General features: G+C 36.8%; 1 protein-coding gene across 1 annotated transcript; it reads left to right on the forward strand.

Moving 5' to 3' along the window:
- Positions 1-4714: 4714 nt before the first annotated feature.
- Positions 4715-20825, forward strand: DDX5 (DEAD-box helicase 5). The gene is made up of 13 exons (XM_053707992.1): positions 4715-4933; positions 11266-11440; positions 13134-13230; positions 13325-13458; positions 13538-13603; positions 13688-13829; positions 13907-14067; positions 14172-14344; positions 15088-15198; positions 15415-15476; positions 17823-17882; positions 19025-19243; positions 20119-20825. The coding sequence occupies exons 1-13, from the start codon at positions 4893-4895 to the stop codon at positions 20523-20525; spliced, it is 1848 nt and encodes a 615-aa protein (XP_053563967.1). The 5' UTR covers positions 4715-4892; the 3' UTR covers positions 20526-20825.
- Positions 20826-21329: the final 504 nt, after the last annotated feature.

Below are 21329 nucleotides of genomic sequence, written 5' to 3' on the forward strand. Positions count from 1 at the left end.
GAAGGGCCCTGAACTGCCTAAACAATAATTTAACGGTTAAGTGGTGGATTGGTGACTTCCGGAAAGGTCTCCTTAGTCTCAAAGTCTGTAGAAAGATGTGAATAATCAGTAGTAAGGTCAAAATGTCCTAAAAAGGAACAGACAATGGACACACACACAAACTCAAACTTGCACATACACCCAAGGAAACACCGACAGAGACAGCCTCAGAAAACACACAAAGACATACACACACAGAGGGACAACCACATAAAACACAGAAAGACATACATAAACACACCCTCACTGAGAAATCCACAGAAAACACACAAAGACATACACACACCCTCACAGAGACACCCACAGAAAACACACACCCTCACAGAGACATCCACAGAAAACACAGACATACACACCCACCCTCACAGAGGCATCCAGAGAAAATACACAAAGACAAACATACACAAACCTTCACAGAGACACCCATAGAAAAAGCTCAAAGACATATGCACACACCCTCACAGACATCCACAGAAAATGCACAAAGACATACACACCCACCCTCACAGAGAGACCCACAGAAAAAAAAATACATACACACTCATAGAGACACAAACCAAAACACAAGGACATAAACACAGACACCCACAGGAAAAAAACATGTATGCAGCTTGCATCCCGTAAATCAACAGTGTGGGACATGCATGATAAAAAAAATTGCAGAAATTAAGAGATCACTTTTTAAAGAATCATATTTGAAAATGTGCAAACAAATAATAATTCTGTGAATTCAAAATTGTACATTAATGATCTGGGTAGATGGCTAGATGAAGAAAAGTACTTTTAAAAGGTTGACATATGTTTGTTTGTTTTTTCCTCCATTTTCCCCAACCAAGAGCACCACTTCAAATATAGTGTACAAATGTTCCCATCTGTCAGCTGTACTGACTGATTTTGAAAATGCTGTACTCTATATGGTCTTAGTGGAACCATAAGCTGTGGTACTCATACCATTAGATCTGGTTAAATGCAGAATTTAGGCTTGTTGGTATGTATTTCAAAATTAAGTCAGCTGTAGTGTAAACTGAACAGTTTAACCTGTCTCATTTCAAACACTGAGCAATCTTAGTCTGAGAGTATAACATTTTATGCAGATGTAAAAATCTTAGATAAAATGCCTCCTTGCATCTGGGAAGTCCTTGCATAAAGGGGCAGTAAACTAGAATGTTTATATATATATATATATATATATATATATATATATATATATATATATGCCAAAGGGGCACCTACCATTTGTGTATTGAGGAGGAAACATTTCTGCATGGTTTTAAATATAGAATTTCTACAGCATTGTCAAATAATCATAAATACACTGCTGCTAAAAAAAATGTCTTTTATGGATCCCTGGCCCCACCATACAACTACTACCACACTGAAGTTACAATCCAAAATTGCACAAAGAGATAAAAAACATTTGCTAAGTAAGTCCTACCTCCTCTGCAAATGAAAGTGATCTGCCGTCTGACTCAGGCACACACTGTATAAACAAAGTACCAAGTCTGTCTCACACTGTGCATAGTGGTTTAGTGCACACTCAGAAATCCTCTCAAATGCTAATACTTTACTCCTTGTAATAACATTTCCCATGCTCAATTAGCACTCTGCTGTAGTACCCACTGGTGGCTACCAAAATTAGTTCTTGCCTCATGGGGCCCCCCTGGCCCATTGGGCCCCTGACAGGAGTCACCCCTGTCACCCCCTGATGGCGGCCCTGCCCGTTGGAATGTGGGACTAGAAGATCTGCACATGCGCCCAATTATGTGATTGCATTAAATCGGTTTCAAAATCCTACAAAACAGCTCCAATCGCATTTTGCAACCAAGGAGGAATGCGCATGCTTGTGCCTATATCAGCACTTATGATATGTTTTACAAACACTGGTATATTACAGTACATTTTTTGTATATTATATTCGTATAATCAGCTTGCATACGTCACGGGTGACAGGTAATGCCGTGGTGCACATCGTGCAGCTGCGCCTGTGTATATGCAATAGGGCCAGCTCCTATCTAAAGAGTCATACGAGAACCTCCCCACATCTCACACATTGGTGGGCTAATAAATAAGACTTTTGCTGCCAGAGAGAACACAAGGGTGTTGTGCAGCAAATGTAATAATCTCAGAAACATACAGAAGGAAAAAACAGAGTATAAAATTGCAATTCACTCCTCCGTGGTCGCAAATTCTGATGACAGCTGTTTTGTGACAGATTTTGCAACCAATGACCTTTGTTGCATGTGCACTTTGTGATTGCAAAATCTGATGGAAGCTGTTCTGTAGAATTCTGCAACTGATGTAATGTGGATGGAATATGATGACGTAACTGTGCGCAGATCGTCTGGTCGCACATTCCGATGGGTCGCAGAATCCGATAGAACACCGGCCTCATATTGGTGGCCTCCTGTGTAAAGGGCTTAGTTTGGTAACCGGCACCCACCTCTGCCTGCTCTCTCTTTTCATAAGCGATGCGCTCTGTACAGTTTGCGCATGCAAAGCAAAAGCTTTGATACAAAACAAAAGATTTTAATGCTGCAGTATCTTCTCTCTCTCTCTCTCTCTCTCTCTCTCTCTCTCTATATATATATATATATATATTTATATTTATATAAATAGATTCAGTAAAGTGCAATCTCACTCCGTTCCAAACTACTTGAGGGTGTTTAAGTGGATATTATCTCAAATAAATACAATGGACCCAGCACTCACTCTTCATCTGTGTATTTATTAGTGACGTTTCAGGGAACAACCTTACCCTTCCTCAGAACCCAAATTTTTTCTTTTGTGATTCAGGTAGAGCATGCAATGTTAAACAACTTTACAAGGTACTTTTATTATCTAATTTGTTTTGTTCTCTTGGTATCCTTTGTTGAATTGAATACCTAGGTAGGCTCAGAAAGCTGCTGATTGGTGGCTGCACATATATGCCTCATGTTATTGACTGACCCAAAACATTCAGCTAGTACCCAGTAGTGCATTGCTGGTTCTTCAACAAAATGTACCAAGAGAATGAAGCAAATTAGAAAGTTGTTTTTTTAAATTGCATTCTCTATCTAAATCATTAAAGAAAAATGTGGGGTTTTAAGTCCCTTTAATATCACAGTAATCATTGCACTCGGTGTACAGTTGTGGGGGGAAAAAATAAACCTTTTGAAAATTATTTGACATTAACTTGGTAAAAAAGGACCGTAAATAAGAGAAAAATGCCTACTGATGTATTTTTTACAATGTTTTGAGGCCGTCTTTGGCTGACAAAAGGAAAAATGTGACACAGTTTTATGATGTTCAAGTTTAGTGATAGCTGGTTTTCCACCAGTGGTCTAATTTGTGGCTGTCAGATATTTACATTGGCCTTCCAATGCTTTTAAATTGTTTAGAAAATTATATGTAAAGGAGAATGCACACATAGTAACACATTAAAATAATATTAAGCGCACAATGTAATTCACCAGATTTTTTTTTTAATTTTTGCAACATACTTACATAAATTTAGCCCACATTTCCAGTAATTTAACTCTGAAATTTGTGTTTTTCTCAACAGAAAATTGACCCTATAATATTGTATACAGTGACTATGTTTAAAAGCTGATTGAACATTTCTTGTGCAAACAGGGGTTTTGCACGTTAGCATTGTTGATATATACAGTTATACAAAAAATATGTGTACATCCCTTTAAATTATATATATATATATATATATATATATATATATATGCTACATAGTGACATTATCTTAAAAATGTGTTTATTTATACATTGATTACATTGTATTTATAAGAGTAGGCTTGGTAGGTTATGGTCTTTATGTTATTTAACACATGTAGCAGTGCTTTGATCACAATTCTTTAGACAATGTTAAAATAATAATAGTATTCAGAAAAACACCAGTAAAGTCTATGTGGATTTTTGTACATAAATTGTCTGGTAAGTTTTGCTTTGCTTTAAAGGATTGTGATAGGCCCCTAACAACAGTAAAGTGGATTTTACCCGAAATGCAAACTAAGTGGTTAAATTAATGGCTCGGGGCACTACATTGCCATCTGTATAACCAAGGAAACATCTGTTATTGGGGGGTTGTATGAAATACCTGTAGTATTGTGTTTAAATGGTAATAGTTTTACCATATTTTAAAGATATATGTATATAATATATAGTTTTATATCATTTATGACATTTCATGAAGAAAACGGTTCTATTCTAGTGAAAATCTTAAAACAGTCTTTCTCATACAACCTAATAGGTTAGTAAAAAAAAACACGCTTCTTCCCTAATAGACATTTGCCTTTCACACATATTTTTAAAGGACTTCTTGTCGACCTTAGCTAACAATGCATTAGCTTTTTAAACTCTAAAAGAACTAAATAGGTCTGACTCTGACCACCTAACAATCACTGGGCGCCATGATTAGATTTGACACAGATGCTTCAATAGTTAAATGTATTACATGCATTCAAATCACCATTAAAAATATCAAAACAAACACCGCAAACCGTAGAAACATTGCATAGCGAGACAATCTGTAGTCACAGAAATACAAATACACTGTATACAGTCGCCAACTTTCAAAATGGCTGCCATTATTTCCTGCCGTGCCCATATGGCGGAGGGATATGTATGACGTAACTGATCAACGTCAGTTTGCCGGATCTACCTCTCTATATAACCGGCATTCAAGCAGTACGCATCTCCCCTTCCTGCGACATCCCCTCCCCATACGTCCTCTTTCTACACAGGTTCTCCTTGTAACACCCTTAAATCCCTTTTTACTTCGATCACTCGGTATTTAAGTATACCTGAACACCAAGTTTTCACATTTAATTTGGTTATTACCGACCGCCAACATTATTCCTAAAATGCCTGGATACAACGATAGAGATCGCGGTCGTGACAGAGGGTAAGTTTTTTTTGTTTTGTTTTCTTTTTAAATCGTCTCTTTATTGAGAGAAGATGCGGTGAAACTTTATTATATATATTTTTTATACTAGTAATGTGACGTATTTTTACTATAATCTTACGATCTTGTCGGCCTGTGATGTAATGCGATGGTAACGCTTGTGGGAAATACGTTACAATTTGGTAATGGAACTACGTGATCGGATCTAATCAGAATTTGATTTAAAATGTGTGTAGCGACGTTTGTGGGAAATTGGTTTTAATTCGAATTTTACTCGTTCAATTGGAATTGTGAAAAAGATGGAGATTTTTCATTGGTGACATTTCATTGTCTGCCATTTTATATCCGCTTTGCGCGTTCTGGGTACATGGAGCGGTCTAACGTTTTTTTTTTTTTATTATATATTTTTGTAACATCTGGATATTCTGTAGTGTCAAATGAAATGGACTTTGCCTTTTAAGGTTATATAATATTTACGGGAAATTTTATGTTTCGGTGCATAGTTTAGTGTATTAAATGTTTTCGGGTGCTAGTGAGGATCATTGTTGGTATACCGCCTTTTTAGGTTGTACACTACGTTTTAAATATTTATTTTTTTTAATTGAAATTGGTACTTTTCCACTAGTATATATTACACAGCGCTTGGCATGCTGTGCGGAGACAAGAGGGCGGAGCAGTGCCGGTTTTACTGTAAGATGGAGGAGCCGCCATGCGGCCGACAACACAAAATGCCGGCTTTTGTCTGCTAATAAAATGGCCGTGGGGGAGGGAACTGCGGGTACCTATTAGTACCACTAGGACTGCTGCAGCATCTGACTAACCAGTGATGGCGCAGTACTCATATGTGAGGTTTTTTTGTAGCCATTGTCTTTATCCTACGTTCAAACCGCACTGGTTTTCTTATATATTGTCAGCTAAAGCGACTGATAAAGAGCCGGTTTTAACTTGCACTGTTTCTGTGCTTGTTAAAGGATCAGATAAGTGGAATTTGGGATCCACTTTGATTATACAATCAGCAGTGCAGTAACAAAACGCCATGGGTTTATCACCTGCTATTAAAGGGACACTGAACCCAATTTTTTTCTTTTGTAATTCAGAAAGAGCATGCAAGTTTCTAATTTACTTCTATTTTTTCTTCATTCTCTTGCTATCATTTGAAAAAGAAGGCATTTAAGCTTTTTTTTTTTCCATTACTTTTGACAGCACTTTTTTATTGGTGGATGAATTTATCCACCAATCAGCAAGGACAACCCAGGTTGTTCACCAAAAATGGGGCGGCATCTAAACTTACATTCTTGCATTTCAAATAAAGATACCAAGAGAATGAAGAAAATTTGATAATAGGAGTAAATTAGAAAGTTGCTTAAAATTTCATGCTCAATCTGAATCACGAAAGAAACATTTTGGGTACAGTGTCCCTTTAAAGCTTAAAGGGGTGTGGAACTTCATGATTGTAAACTGCTTCTGTTAGATTCGCTTCAAGCCTTTTATTCTTTAGTGACCCCCAAAACGTTTCATGGTTCAGACAGAATATACAATTTTCCAATTTACTTCTATTTTTCTTTGTTCTCTCATCCTTTGTTGTAAAGCATGAATGAAGATCAGGGAGTGCACATGTGCATTGCTATATGGCAGCAGTTTTGCAACAATTTTATACATTAGCAAGAGCGCTAGATAGCAGTACTATTGTCATGTAGTGCTCCAGACGTCCACGCTAGATATCTGGATAACTCTTCAACTAAGAGTTAGGAGGATAAAACTAATTTGACAATATAAGCTAATTGGATATTTTACAATTCTCTAGCTGTGGTTTTGAGACCTTTTTCATGTCTCTCTAAATGAACAGCAAGGCACTACTGGACAGTGATATGCTGTGCTTAAGCCTATCTAGGTATGCTTTTCAACAAAGGATATCTCGTACAAAGCAAGTTAAATAGAAGTAAATTTGTATAAATCTTTATCCTCTGAATCATGAAATGTTTAATTTTACTTTAAAGTAAGCTCCCAAATAGTACCGCAAAATGAGGCAGTTGTGTGGCTGCCAGCCATCAGCTAGGTTCTAGTATTACATTGCTATTCCTGGACCTAGCTACGCTTTTTAAGTAACTTAAATTGTAAGCCTCTTTAAAATTGATTCATACAAGTTAAAGGGACTAAAGTCAAAATTACTTTCATCCTTCACGTTTGCTGCTTTTAAACAACTTTCCTGTTTACTTATAGTTAAAGGGACACTGAATCCAAATTTTCTTTCGTGATTGAGAGCATGCAACTTTCTAATTTGCTCCTATTATCAATTTGTCTTTTGTTCTCTTGCTATCTTTATTTGCATCTAAGTTAATTTTTGGTTCAGCCGCTGGACAACTTGTTTGTTGGATTGTTAAATAAATCCACCAATCGGCAAAAACAACCCAGGTTGTTCACCAAAAATGGGCCGGCATCTAAACTTACGTTCTTGCTTTATCAAATAAAGATACAAAGAGAGAGAAGCAAATTTGATAATAGTATATTAGAAAGTTGCTTAAAATTACATGCTCCAGACACTCACAATTTATTTTTTGATTCATAGAGCAAACAACTTTACAATTTACTTCTTTTTATTTGTCTTTTTGTATTTGTAGAAAAGCATACATAGCTTAGGAGCTAGCTGCTGATTGGTGGTGGTTGCACATATGACTTGTTGTTGGCTTACAATGTGATAAGCTAGCTCCCAATAGTGAATTGCAGCTCCTTTAATTAATATGATGGTAAATAGCATGTACCATTGCAACAAAGTGGAATTTCACTCATGAAGCAAAATTCTTCAGGGTGAAAGTTCCTTTGTTACAGCGTATGCCACGCTTAGCGGTTCAGGTTGCCTACTGTAGACCACTATTTTTCCAATGAGGTGGTCTTAGCCAATGGCATACTAGCTACCAAGTATAATGCCAGCTGGGCCACACTGCTATTGGCTAAAAGGTGGAAACATCACCTCATTGAAAAAAATTTCATGCTGCTGCAGGTGACCTGAGGCGCTACATGCAAATAAAGGCACTTTTAGCATGATATATTTTAAACTTCATGACAAGTCCCCTTTATTTGTTGCACTCATTTCAGTCACTAGGATATACCATCATTTTAAGGCTATAAATAGAACGTAGTGAAATTAATAGAACTAAATTGGGTAATTTAAAATTGTATGCACTATCTGAAACATTAAAGCAATTTTGGTTTTCAAGTCCTCTGTTCTCTTGGTTTATCCTTTGAAAAACATTCATAGTTCAGAGTTAGACACAGCAGTGCCCTACTGGGAGCTAGCTGTTTAGTGTCTGCACTTGTATGCCTGGTCTCATTGACTCACCTGATATGTTCAGCCAGCTCCCAGTAGTGCACTTCTGCTACATTAACAAAGGATATAAAGAGAAAAGCTAATGTGATTTTAGACTTAATAGGATAATTTAAAATTGTATCAAATCATGGAAATCTTTGTGTTTTGTGTTTAAAGGAACAATCAACACCAGAAATTTTTTTTTAAAAGAAACTCTTAATTACCAATTCCCCAGTTTTGCATAACAAAGTTATTATACACATTTTTTACCTCTGTAATTACCTTGTATCTAAGCTTCAGACTGCCAACTTATTTCAGTTCTTTTGACACTTGCAGTTTAGCCAATCAGAACTGGCTCCATGGTAAATTCACAAGCATGCGCTCAACGTTATCTATATGAAACATGTGAACTAATGCCCTCTAGTGGTGAAAAACGATCAAAATGCATTTAGATTAGAGGCAGCCTTCAAGGTCTAAAAGTTAGCATATGAACCTCCTAGGTTTAGCTTTCAATTAAGAATACCAAGAGAACAAAACAAAACTGGAGATAAAAGTAAATTGGACAGTTTGTTAAAAATTACATACCCTATTTAAATAATGAGATCTGTTTTGGACTTGACTGTCCCTTTAAATTTCATCTTTTATCTAGCCATAAATACTTTGCCATGTTTGAGTTCCATTCTATTCCTACCCTACTCATGATTAAAGGTTTTACTTTTATATAGCTGTAATACTTTTATGATTCAGAGTGACATTTTGTTTACTGCTTTACATCTTATTTACCTTGTGTACATTTATGAAGATGTTTGATGCTATGTGCAGAGTATCTTGCATGAGCATGCGTGCAGCCACATATTTAGAGGTGTAGAAACTGCTTCTTTTGCCTCTGCCACCTTCAAGGTGGTAAGATCAATCACCCTGAAACTTCCTTGTTTGTAGGTTAACATGCCCTGCAATTATGCAAATTGTTGCATCCAACTATGTGCTTTCATAACTTAGTTTTTTTGCTAGCTGTACCTTTCACAAATGATACGTTTGGCAGATTTTTTTTACTCTAATTATTGGCATACTATATGTATTTAAAAAAATAAAAATCGGGAATGGGTAAATGCAGACTGTTAACTTGGCTTCCACTCTGTATTGTGCAAGCTAAAATTAAGTGCATGATACAGCTTAAGACAATATTGCTGATCTGTCAATGTTCACCACTTAGGTCACAGGGAACAAGTACAAGATGGCTGCACCCAATGTGAAGATGCTGATCTTTACTAACCAGCACTTTGCTAAGGATTAAAATAAGAGTGGCTTTGAAGAGATGAGAGGAAGCACAAGAGAAAAATGCTGATTTAGTTATGCTCTGCAGTTTAAGGTCTCTTTAAATGGGCATGAAACACAATCTTTCATGGTTCAGACACAGCATACAAATTTTAAAGCTTCCAATTTACTTTAATCAAATTTTCTTAATTATCTTGGCTCAGGAGCATGCATGTCTAGTACTACATGGCAGCAATTTTTGCAAGATCACTAGATGGCAACACTATCCTGCCATTACTTTTCTAGTTATCCAAAAAATCCATAGGAGCAAAACTAATTTGGTAATGTAAATTTAAACTTTTTTTTTATTGTATGTGCTGAATCCATTATAGAATTTTTTTTTTAAATTAAGTAATAGTGCTGATATGCATGTTGCTGAGTGTATTTCCCTATGTGCTCCATGTACTAAATGTTGTGTGGGCAAAGTTCTGTCTGCTCAGCTTTGTAGGGTATAAGCATGTACGATACACTCAGTGTCTAATGTTGTCCCTTCCCTTGGGTGACTGAAGGGCCTTTCGGTCACCCTGAGCAAGTTTTGATGGCTGCTGCTTACATTGCGAGAAGTGGGCTCACTTTTGCAATCCTGCCCTGTAAGTGCTCCAAAGCAGCTTGCGCTGCTTAGTACATGGATCCCTTTGTGTAGCCTTGTCACAGAAAGTTGCCAATAAACATGCTACTTCTAAGGCAGTAGCTGTCATAGAAAGGAACGGTTTATCAGCAAAGGACAGAGAGGAGTTTGTACAAAACGTCAATACTGACAATTTTCACCTTTTTTGCATGCGTTTTTCTTGGAAGACTATTTTGCAAATGATAAAACCTAAAATTTAAATTTCTGTGAATTGTTTTTCTGCAACATGACCATGATAAAGGTTGTGTCTCTAGACATGCTTGTGCATGCATTTCTAGTAACTATAGTACATTCTTTGTATAGAAGAAATAGTTGCATCATGCTTGCATCATCCTGCAGTAGTTTCTCTCCTGGAAATTGAAATTAACTTGACATTCTTTTTTTTTTTCCTTTCAAGACATTGCAGCTTTAGTGTTTTTACATTCAATCTGTCAAAATTTAACTTTAAATTTGTGAGTTTTTCCCTCAGACTTGTGGCTAACCCAGTCTGCATGATCCTTATGAAAAGTATGGTGAACCTACTCACCTCCCCCCCCCCCTCAGCAGTACTGTCTGGTTTTGCTGCCTTGTTGGTCTGGGTGTACCCCAATCAACAGCTGTGTGAATCATTTTGCATATTACTCTTCTGATTTTTAGTATCGGTTTAGTGAATGTAGTAACCTTTGAGACAAAATTTATAGCTGCTGCTTCCATGAGACCCAATTTTTTTTTCTTTTCTGTTTTTAACCATTGACTGAGTAAGCAGCTCCTGATCATGTGCAAAAATTTCAAGTCTACACATTGTTAATAGAAGTAAATTGCAAAGTTGTTTAAAATTGCATGCTTTATCTGAACCATGAAACTAATGAAGAAATAGATATTGGTTTAAGCTAGACTGTAATCTATGCCAGTCAGTATCTCTTCAGACAGTTTTGTTGGTATTACATATTACAATAGGACATCTTGTGGTATCAACTTAGTGGAGCACTGAATAACTTCCAATATGCATTTGACAAGTTGAGACCGGTCTAGGCCTACACAGGCTTGCTTAATATGTATTTAACTGGTCCTTTATGCTTTTTATTTATAAAACTTTCTTCAATACAGTGGTGCACCTCGCTTTGGAGGTAGTAGAGGTGGTCCCTCTGGCAAGTTTGGAAATCCTGGCAAGTTTGGAAATCCTGGTGATAGGCTTATGAAGAAGAAATGGAACCTGGATGAACTCCCAAAGTTTGAAAAGAACTTCTATCAAGAAGCTCCAGATCTCTCAAGGCGTACACTGGTAAGTGCTTGTCATAATTCTGTTTAACACAGTTTTACTTCCCCAAAATTGTGACTTTGCTTCAATGCACTCTTTCTTGTGCAATCTCTTTAATCAAACATTGCCCATTAACCTTTGAAGCATTAAAGGGACAGTAAACCTTAATGTTATATAGTGCAGAATTATATAACATATTAGCCAAACACTTATAAAACATAATTTCCCATATTAATAAAAAAAAAATGCTGTTTCACAGACCCGCATTTACTCAGCGCATCGGGCCAGATGTAGTCACACAACGTTTTTATTAAAATTAATAGGGGAAATTATGTTTTATAAATGTTTGGCTAATATAATTCTGCACTATGTGCAGAATTATATAACAATATTTTTAAAGTTTACTGACACTTTAAAACATTTTTAATCAGCCACATCAACTGAAATATATAGGTATAAAGTGCAAGAAATAAGCATTTACTTAAAGGGACAGTTCACCTAAAAACTTTCTCCCCTTTAAATTATTCCCAATGATCCTTTTTTACCTGAGAGTGTATTAAATTGGTTGCAAGTAGCTCTTTTACTCATATTTCAGCATTTGAAATAGCTGATTTAGCTTGTGGTTTCCCAACCTATACTGAAAGTTTTGATACTTGCGTATATGCTATTGACAAGCCTAAGTAAACACAGTCAGCAGAAGAGATTACACCCTCAGTGGGGGCATGATAGTTAAGTAATAAAATGATAATTTTCCATTGTTTGCTCTATGTACTGAGCTTTGGTGTTCCAGACAAATATAAGATAAAGAAGCAAGTCTGTGTACATGAAAGTGATAACATAATGAGATCTGATATTACCTGAAGCTCAACCCATTGTAATAGGCTGTGGTTTCAAAGCACAAAACCAGCTACTTCAGATACACAAATAAACCCGAAAATGCAATTTCTCAAATATTTTATACTCTGCAGTTGGTATAACAAGTCATTTAAAATACACTAATGGAAAAACAATTTTAGTCTACTGTCCCTTTAAAGGGACAGTATACTGAAAGTGTTTTGCTTAATGTGTTTACAATTGCTTTTTTACCAACTGCAGAGAAAAAAAAAGTGAAAAATAGCTTTGTTTTTTTGTGTATATTAAAGCTCTGATTTTGTGTTTTGAAGCCACAACCTAATAAAATGGGTTGAGCTTGTAGATATAATCAGATCTCATTACTGTATCACATTGCATACATATACCTGCTTTATCTATCTGTCCATAAAACAATCACCAGTACTTGGAGAGAACAATGGAAAATCAACATTGTATTACCTTATCTCTGCTATATCCCACTGAGTGTAATTTCTTCTGCTCGCTGTTTACAAAGCTTATCTATAGCTGGGACCTGCTGCCACAAACTTTCAGAATAGGTGGGGATACCACATGCTAAATCAAATGCCAATATAAGGGTAAAGGAGCTACTTGTAAACAATTTAATACACCCCAGCAGGTAAAGTGAATCATTGGGAACAAATTAAAGGGGAGAATTTTTGGATTAAACTGTCCCTTTAACCTTTCTAATACAAAATTTAAACTGCTTTCCAGTAGCTTGCACAATCTTTTCCCCTGCATTTGGAGTCCCTTTAAATGTAAATCTTTTTGTTGTAATGCCTCTTGGATCCCCGTTTGAGTGTTTATGACCCACTCAGTAATTTTATAATGCAATACTGTCTTACAGCAAGAAGTTGAACAGTATAGAAGAAGTAAGGAGGTCACTGTTAGAGGTCGCAACTGTCCTAAACCTCTTCTTGCTTTCCATGAAGCAAACTTTCCAGGTAATTAATGCTTAACAAGTACTTCTGTACTGTTTTTGTAGCCCGTGCAAATCGGTGAAATAGTGTGTAAACAATTTTTTTTTTTTTTTGGCAGCAAACATCATGGAAGTTATTAAGCGACAGAACTTCACTGAACCAACTCCAATCCAAAGCCAGGGTTGGCCAGTAGCTCTCAGTGGCCTGGATATGGTTGGTGTTGCCATGACTGGATCTGGAAAAACACTTTCTGTAAGTACTTTTGCATCACCTCTTATCTTTAAAAAAACAAATATATATCTGAATTGTGATAGAATGTTTGTCTCTACAGTACTTGCTCCCTGGAATTGTCCACATAAATCATCAACCTTTCCTGCAACGAGGGGATGGGCCAATTGTAAGTTTTTCTAAAACAAAATATTTTACTTTGGTTGGATATATTTGTTTCTGCCCATAGACTAACTTTACATGTTCCATGTAGCTCCTGGTGCTGGCACCAACTAGAGAATTGGCTCAACAAGTACAGCAAGTCGCAGCAGAATATGGTAGAGCTTGTCGTTTGAAGTCCACCTGTATTTATGGAGGAGCTCCTAAAGGGCCACAAATTCGTGACTTGGAAAGAGGTAGGTACTCCTAAACTAGTTTTAACTTTACAACTACTTTTCATGTCAACTTTTTTAAAACATGTATAATTTAATAGGTGTTGAAATATGCATTGCTACACCTGGCCGGTTAATTGACTTCTTGGAAGCTGGAAAAACCAATTTGAACAGATGTACATACCTGGTGCTTGATGAAGCTGACAGAATGCTTGATATGGGTTTTGAACCACAGATTAGAAAAATAGTTGATCAGATACGGGTGAGATGTCTTTTTGATATAATTTACATAGATGTAGAATTGGCTACTGTGTATACATAACTAGTAAATTGTTGGCTCTAATTTTTATTCCCCTCCCCCAACAGCCGGATCGCCAAACACTCATGTGGAGTGCAACATGGCCCAAAGAAGTGAGACAGCTTGCAGAGGACTTCTTAAAAGACTACATTCACATTAACATTGGTGCCCTGGAACTAAGTGCAAATCACAACATCCTTCAGATTGTAGATGTTTGTAATGACGGGGAAAAAGATGACAAGTAAGCTTTAGGGTTTAATTTTTTCTGTCAAGAGTAAAACGTGATGGTAAATTTAACTCACTAGTTCTGAATGGGGCAATGTAAATATGAAATACTCGGCTGCTAGTTCTTTAAACTGCATTTGGACTGTAGACATTCCTAACCTTGCTTATTGTTGAATTTGAAAAATGTAATTTCATATGCTCTGAGCAATTAACACAAACTAGACTCATTAGCGCTAGCAATACGTCCAAATAAGTACATTTTAGCTACAAAAACCCTACCAATTTTTCAAATATTTTACTGTATGTGGTCTATGCATAAGCGCACCAGCAATCAAAATGCCTGCTCAGACATAAATACCATGTATAGGGTCAATTACCACTGGCTCTAAACAGGCAGTATATTTAAAGGGCCATTAAACCCCCAAAAATATTTTGATTCAGATAGAGAACAATTTTAAACATTCCAATTTACTTCTATTGCCTAACTTGCTTCAATTTTTAGATATTTGTGAAATAAATATCGATGCACATTGGTGAGCCAATCACATGAGGCATCTATGTGCAGCCATTTATCAGAAGCTATTGAACATATCTCAATATGCTTTTCAGGAAAGAATTTCAAGAGAATGAAGCAAATTAGATACAAGTAAATTAGAAAGTTGTTTAAAATGGTATTAAATTATGAAATTTGGGTTTGTCCCTTTAAAAAATAGTGTATGTGCAAGTGACTATAAATACATAAATTTTTTTATTTTTTAGGCTTGTTCGTCTGATGGAAGAAATAATGAGTGAAAAAGAAAACAAGACCATAGTATTTGTAGAAACAAAGAGGCGATGTGACGAACTTACACGCCGGTTAAGAAGAGATGGGTAAGTTTGCATGTTTAACAGTTAAACCTCTAAAATACAAAACCTAAAATGCCATTGCTAAGCGTGTCTTAACCATGTGTGAGCTAGCAATAGCACTCTTCAACAGTTTATTTGTAACTTCACAGGCCTCTTTATGCAAACCTAAATAAGTCTAGGGTAAAGGCAGCCACTTATGTTTGTGTTTTTTTTTTTTTTTTTTTTTAATTTTTATTATAGATGGCCTGCAATGGGAATCCATGGTGACAAAAGTCAGCAGGAACGTGACTGGGTTTTAAATGGTATGTATTACATTAAATGGACACTGTACTTATAAAAGATCTTGCACACATAATTTTACCTGCTACAAGGATTTAGTGACATTAAACACATTGTGGTAATATAAAATTATAAATCATGTGCAGTAAATCTAAAAATGTTGTCCCCTTTTCCTGTAATTCCATTATGAAGTTGAGCATTTCAGTTCCTGTTGGTGGTCTGCACTTTGTTATATTGCACACAACCATTTTTTTGCACTCCAGTGACTTAACTGTCAATTGGCCACAGGGAAGGTAACCCAAGTTACAACACAGCAGTTCCTATTGTAAAGGCACATACTTTACTTTGTCTAATGAAACATTAAAAATACATTCTCAAACAAATATATTTAAATGCTTCACACTATCATTTGATATATACTTCATCTGACACTGGTGGTTCTATTTACTTGGCATCAGCTACAATATTAGGTCTGCAGTTTAATTTGCTATCTCAGGTCTAATAGTCAAACTTGGTTTTTAACAAATTTCCCCTGATTTTAACCAAATTAATAAAGATTTGGTGTGTTAATGTAGGTTTAAAATCACTACACTATATACACTAATCTTGTGCTACAAGTGTTCTTTTGCAGTTAGTGGATTATTTGCCACTAATTGTTTTTGTAAATCTAATTCACAGCACTTACTGCTATATATTGATATGAAATATATATATATAAATAAATATCCCTCTAGGGTGTGGTGCCTTTGGTCTTGTCTGTTTGAATGCATTCTTTCTAGCAATTGGTTTGTCCCTTAAAACTGATGGCTTTATTTTTTAACTTTTAGTTACTGCTATTGCGTGTTGAAACCACCACCTATATCAAAAATGACTACAAAAATATTTTGTTAAGCCAGCAGCACTTATTGAACAGTCTGTTTTGCTATATAAAAGCAAAGTTTAAACATATTTGCTTGGCTAAAAGCCAAACTACACCCACCAGTTGGCTTTTTTGGTGTAGCCAATCTGGTCTTGAGCCTACAGCTGAAAATGCTAACCTTGGTCCTATTGCATTTAGTAACAATTGTGTTTTTTTTTGTGTGCATGTTATCTGTTTAACCAAAAATTCCTAAATAGTTTGTCAATTTGAAGTCTGCAGTGTGATTTTTCAGTTCTGAAAATTCTAAAGCCACTTTTCAGAGCTTAATATATGGAAGTGCCATTGCAAAGTTGTATACATACAGAAATGTTTTATATTAAAATAAGGTTTGCTTTCCCTTTAACCTCCCACTGGAGGTGGGTGATTTCTGTATCTTAACGGGACAGTCTACTCCAGAATTTTTATTTTAAAAGATAGAAAATCTCTTACCCATTCCCCAGTTTTGCATAACAAACATTTATAATATACTTTTAACCTCTGATCTTGTATCTAAGCCTCTGCAAACTGCCCCTTTTTCAGTTCTTTTGACAGACTTGCAGTCTAGCCAATCAGTGCCTGCTCCCAGATAACTTCATGTGAACGAGCAGTGTTATCTATATGAAATATATGAACTAACACCCCCTCTAGTGGTGAAAAACTGTTAAAATGCAATCTGAAAGAGGTGGGCTTCAAGGTTTAAGAAATTGGCATATAAACCTCCTAGGTTAAGCTTTCAACTAAGAACACCAAGAGAACAAAGCAAAATTGGTGATAAAAGTAAACTGGAAAATTGTTTAAAATGACATGCTCTATCTGAATCATAAGTTTATTTTGGCCTAGACTGTCCCTTTAAGATATCTGGTTTGGCACATTTAATTGACCACCCATAATCAGCATTTCAAAACCCTAACTAATGGCATTTGTGTGTGTGAACATGAGCAGGTCTGATTTCTTTGTTTGAAATTGGCTTATTTTGCCTTTATTTGAAACAATTATTTGTCTGCTGAAATGGTCACCTATAATAAAGGGCAGTATTCATAAACAATATGGGCTAATTTTTATTTCTGTTGTAATTTCATTCAATGGCTTATTTTGCTTGTAAAGCAGGTAAAATGGGTAAGATACTTGCACTTTATATAGATACATCACACTAGAGAGCCAGGGTTTTTGCCTTCCTCGCCAACTTGTGTGCTTACAGCCAGCACTTTTGCAGGAGTTAATTTTCCCCCACTAGATTTAGTTTATTTAAAAAGTTAAATGCACATTAGTTTAGCTGCTTTGTAAGATCTGCTACTTTTCTGATTGCAATAACACTGCCCATAGCACATTAGTGAGCTCCAGCGAGCTGGCTTTAAGCATGCTATAAAGGGAAAAACCCGAGCTCTCCAACTAGTGTGTGAAGTACATCTGTATGCTCTATGCTGTTACAATTTATCTTTAATATTTTTTAAAAATTTTTTTTTCCCCCCAGAGTTCAAACATGGAAAATCACCTATCCTGATTGCTACTGATGTTGCTTCTAGAGGTCTAGGTTAGTAAAACACTAATGTTTCTTTTGGTTCTACTTGCGTTTTGTGTTTTTTTTTTAAAGAAAGTTCACTGCTTTCTTTAACCTCTGCAATTCTCTTGAGTTTTGTTTTTCACAAAGGTGCGGTCTTTGTGGCAAGGCCTAGGCATGACATTCAGAGGACTCGAGGGAGATGGAGGACTAGTGGAAATCGGCTGGTTGGTTCCAGTCGAATAGAGAGCTGGAAAGCCGAGCATCGTGTGCCAGTAATCTTCAAAAGGCAGAGACATTTAAATCCCACTTAAAAATGCTGTTCCATGCACTGTTCCCAATCATGACTCCCTCCTTCCCTTGCCCCATGCTTTGCATGCTTGCTATGATGCAGCGCTGTTGTGACATGCTCTGTCATGGTGGTTGCTGGGTCTCCAGTTTCAGTAAGGGTTCACACATTGAAGAGAAACCCTGCCTATATTTGATACTTGTCTGTAATGGGGAGCAGCTTTTTTTTCTAAGCCTTTGTTAGACAAATTGGTGAGTACTGGCACATGAGAGTGTATAGCAAGGGGAGGGGATGGCAGCACTCCTCCTACTTTCACAATCCTCCCTCACCTGTACCGTAGTCGTCATGTCGAGACCTGCCAGAAGGGGATAAATTCAAGTGAGTCCTGGCTTCTTGGAAGCGCTTGCCTAGATGATACACAATGCATTCTAAACTCCTGATTTGAAAAACTAATTATCATAAGTAGGGGGCACCAGGATATTTCTTGCAACTGGGGTTGTAAACTCTTGGCAAGGCAAAGTGAGTTGCCAGTTATGAGCTTCTAATGAATGTGTGAGGACCACATCCTGTTATCTTGAAGGTCCTTGATGAGCACATGAGGAGGCTGCTGAGAGCTTAGTGGCCGTACTGTGGAGAAGCATACAGATGTCAATTGACTATTAGTAGGGAAACTTTGAGTGGGCGGTACTTGTTCATGGTAAGGTGTTAAAATGTGGGTGAAGTGAACTAGGATTTGCATTTTTGTCTGGGTATCCTAACACTTTCTTTTTCAGTCCTAATGCCTCTTTGATTTGCCAGTTTTGTCTAACCTTTGTTTTTGGTCTGGCTGTTGTGGTGTGCAAAATCCTTTTTGCTTTCCCTTTTGCCACACTGCAACACTTTACAGATGTAGAAGATGTGAAATTTGTCATCAATTATGACTATCCTAACTCCTCTGAGGACTATATCCATCGCATTGGAAGAACAGCCCGCAGTAGCAAAACGGGCACAGCATATACCTTCTTTACACCCAACAACATAAAACAAGTAAACGACCTGGTGTCTGTCCTTAGAGAAGCAAATCAAACTATCAACCCAAAGCTGCTTCAGCTTGTTGAGGACAGAGGTAATTACATTTGTGCTCCTTTATGGTGTAGATTTAACTTGATACAGCTATGGCATGGTTGGAAATTCATTAATTTGCTAGACGCTCAAATCCTTTAAGGGACTGTATACTCCAGAATTTGTTTAAAGCCATATTAATGTTATGCAAAACTGGGGAATGGGTAATAAAGGGATTATCAACTTTTTACCTAAGATTACCTTATATCTAAACCTGTGCAGACTGCCCCTTAAGTTCTTTTGAGACTTTTTTTTTTTTTTTTTGTCTCTTGTAACTACAGATGTCAGCACAACATTATCTATCTATATGGCACACTAACTAGCACCCCTCACATGCATTCAGATAAGGTGGCCTTCAAGGGTTTAGAATTGGCCTATGAGCCTACCTAGGGTTAGCTTTCAACTATGAATACCAAGAGAATGCAAACATGATGGTAAAAGTAAATTTGAAACTGGTTTAAAATTACATGCCCTATCTGAATCATAAGTTTTTTTTAATTTTGACTAGACTATCACTTTAAACAAGTGTTTCCGAACTTCAGTCCTCCGGACCCTTAACAGGCTTGTTATCGCATCTTAACTAGAGCATAGGTGAACTGATTCATTTTATCTTAACTAGAGCGCTGGTGAAATATGTGGCCTGTTAAGGGCCATGAGGACTGGGTTTGGGGAAAACACTGCTTTAAACATTGTCTTGCTAAAGCTTAGGGAAATATGTAGCAGGTTTAACATATCAACTAATTTAGATTGCATTTGAAATGTAACTTATAGCCTCTTGACTATTGCTGTCTAGAATGTGTAACTAAATCTTTACATATTGTCAAGCTTCCAATACTTAGAAGTAGCCTTAAGTCTTAACTGTTTTAATTTTGTCAACAGGACGCTTCAGAGGCAGAGGCATGAATGATCGTCGTGACAGATACTCTACAGGCAAGCGGGGTGGGTGGGATAATAGGGAAAATTATGACCGTGGGTTCGCTGGCAAAAGAGACTTTAACAAGCCAAATGGCTTTGGAAATCACAATTTTGGAAACAACAACTCCTTCAGCAATGGATATGGCACAAATACAATGCAGACAGGTTTCAGAGCTGGTAACCAGACTGGCACACAACCTGGTACATTCCAAAATGGATTTAACGCCCCTCAACAACCACCACAACAGTTTCCAACCATGCAGAATGGGATGAACCAACAAGCATATGGCTATCCAACTGCACCTGTCAATACACAGGCTGGCCCAATGATAGGTTATCCAATGACCAACACATACCCTCCTCCCCAGTAACATGTTAAGTAAATGTATTTTATTTTGTTTATTTTTCCATTCTTGCTCTTTATATTGTGTTACAATGACAGGATAGTTATTTAAGTCTCTTCAGAAAATGCAGAAATGACTGCCGTGCAGCAACGACTATGGCGCACTTTCACTATTTAAGTTGACTTTCTCTACATTCCTGAAGCAATTTTAGTTTTTTGTACTAGAAAATGCAGCCAGTGTTTTCACAAGTAAATGTACAGTGAGTTGAAGTACTGTATCGGAGGCAACGCATGGCCTTCTAATAAAGATCATTTAACTGAACTCTTAGCATGGTGTTTGTGTTCTCTTATGGTGCTCTTACTTGGTAGTACACAAAGGATATTGACACAATTACAATAAACTATTTAAAAACTGCTTTTCTTTTACCAAATACGGAGTCCACAGATTTCACCCTTGTTGGATATCGCCTCCTGGTCAGCAGGAGGAGGCAAAGGGCACCAGAGCTGTATGTGTATATATCTATTTCCTTCCCACCCTAGTCATTTTCTTTGCCTGTGTTCGTGATAGGAAGAGGTGAGGTGTGTTTAGATTCTTCAAGTGTTAATTATTTTTTAAAGTGCCAGTGTGCTACTTTGTAGAGACTGTTCTTTCTACGCTCCGGCGTGGCCTAAGTCGCTTGGGTTCAGTCATCACAAGCGGCTTTAGGAGCTCAGTTTCCACGACTAGTCAGTGTTCGATTGGGGCAGGTAGGTGCCACAGCAGAGCTGTGGTGAGGTGCAAAGGGTTAATTAAGGCCTAATTTTGTAATTATTCGTTCATACACTTACAGTA

This window comes from Bombina bombina, chromosome 1, assembly GCF_027579735.1.
Source record: "Bombina bombina isolate aBomBom1 chromosome 1, aBomBom1.pri, whole genome shotgun sequence".
Classification (NCBI taxonomy): Eukaryota; Metazoa; Chordata; class Amphibia; order Anura; family Bombinatoridae; genus Bombina; species Bombina bombina.

Coding starts and splice junctions, on each gene's coding strand:
- DDX5 (XM_053707992.1), top strand. CDS start 4,893: ATGCCTGGATACAACGATAGAGATCGCGGTCGTGACAGAGG. Junction 13,830..13,906: donor AATTCGTGACTTGGAAAGAG/GTAGGTACTCCT, acceptor ATAATTTAATAG/GTGTTGAAATATGCATTGCT. Junction 15,199..15,414: donor CGCCGGTTAAGAAGAGATGG/GTAAGTTTGCAT, acceptor TTTTTATTATAG/ATGGCCTGCAATGGGAATCC.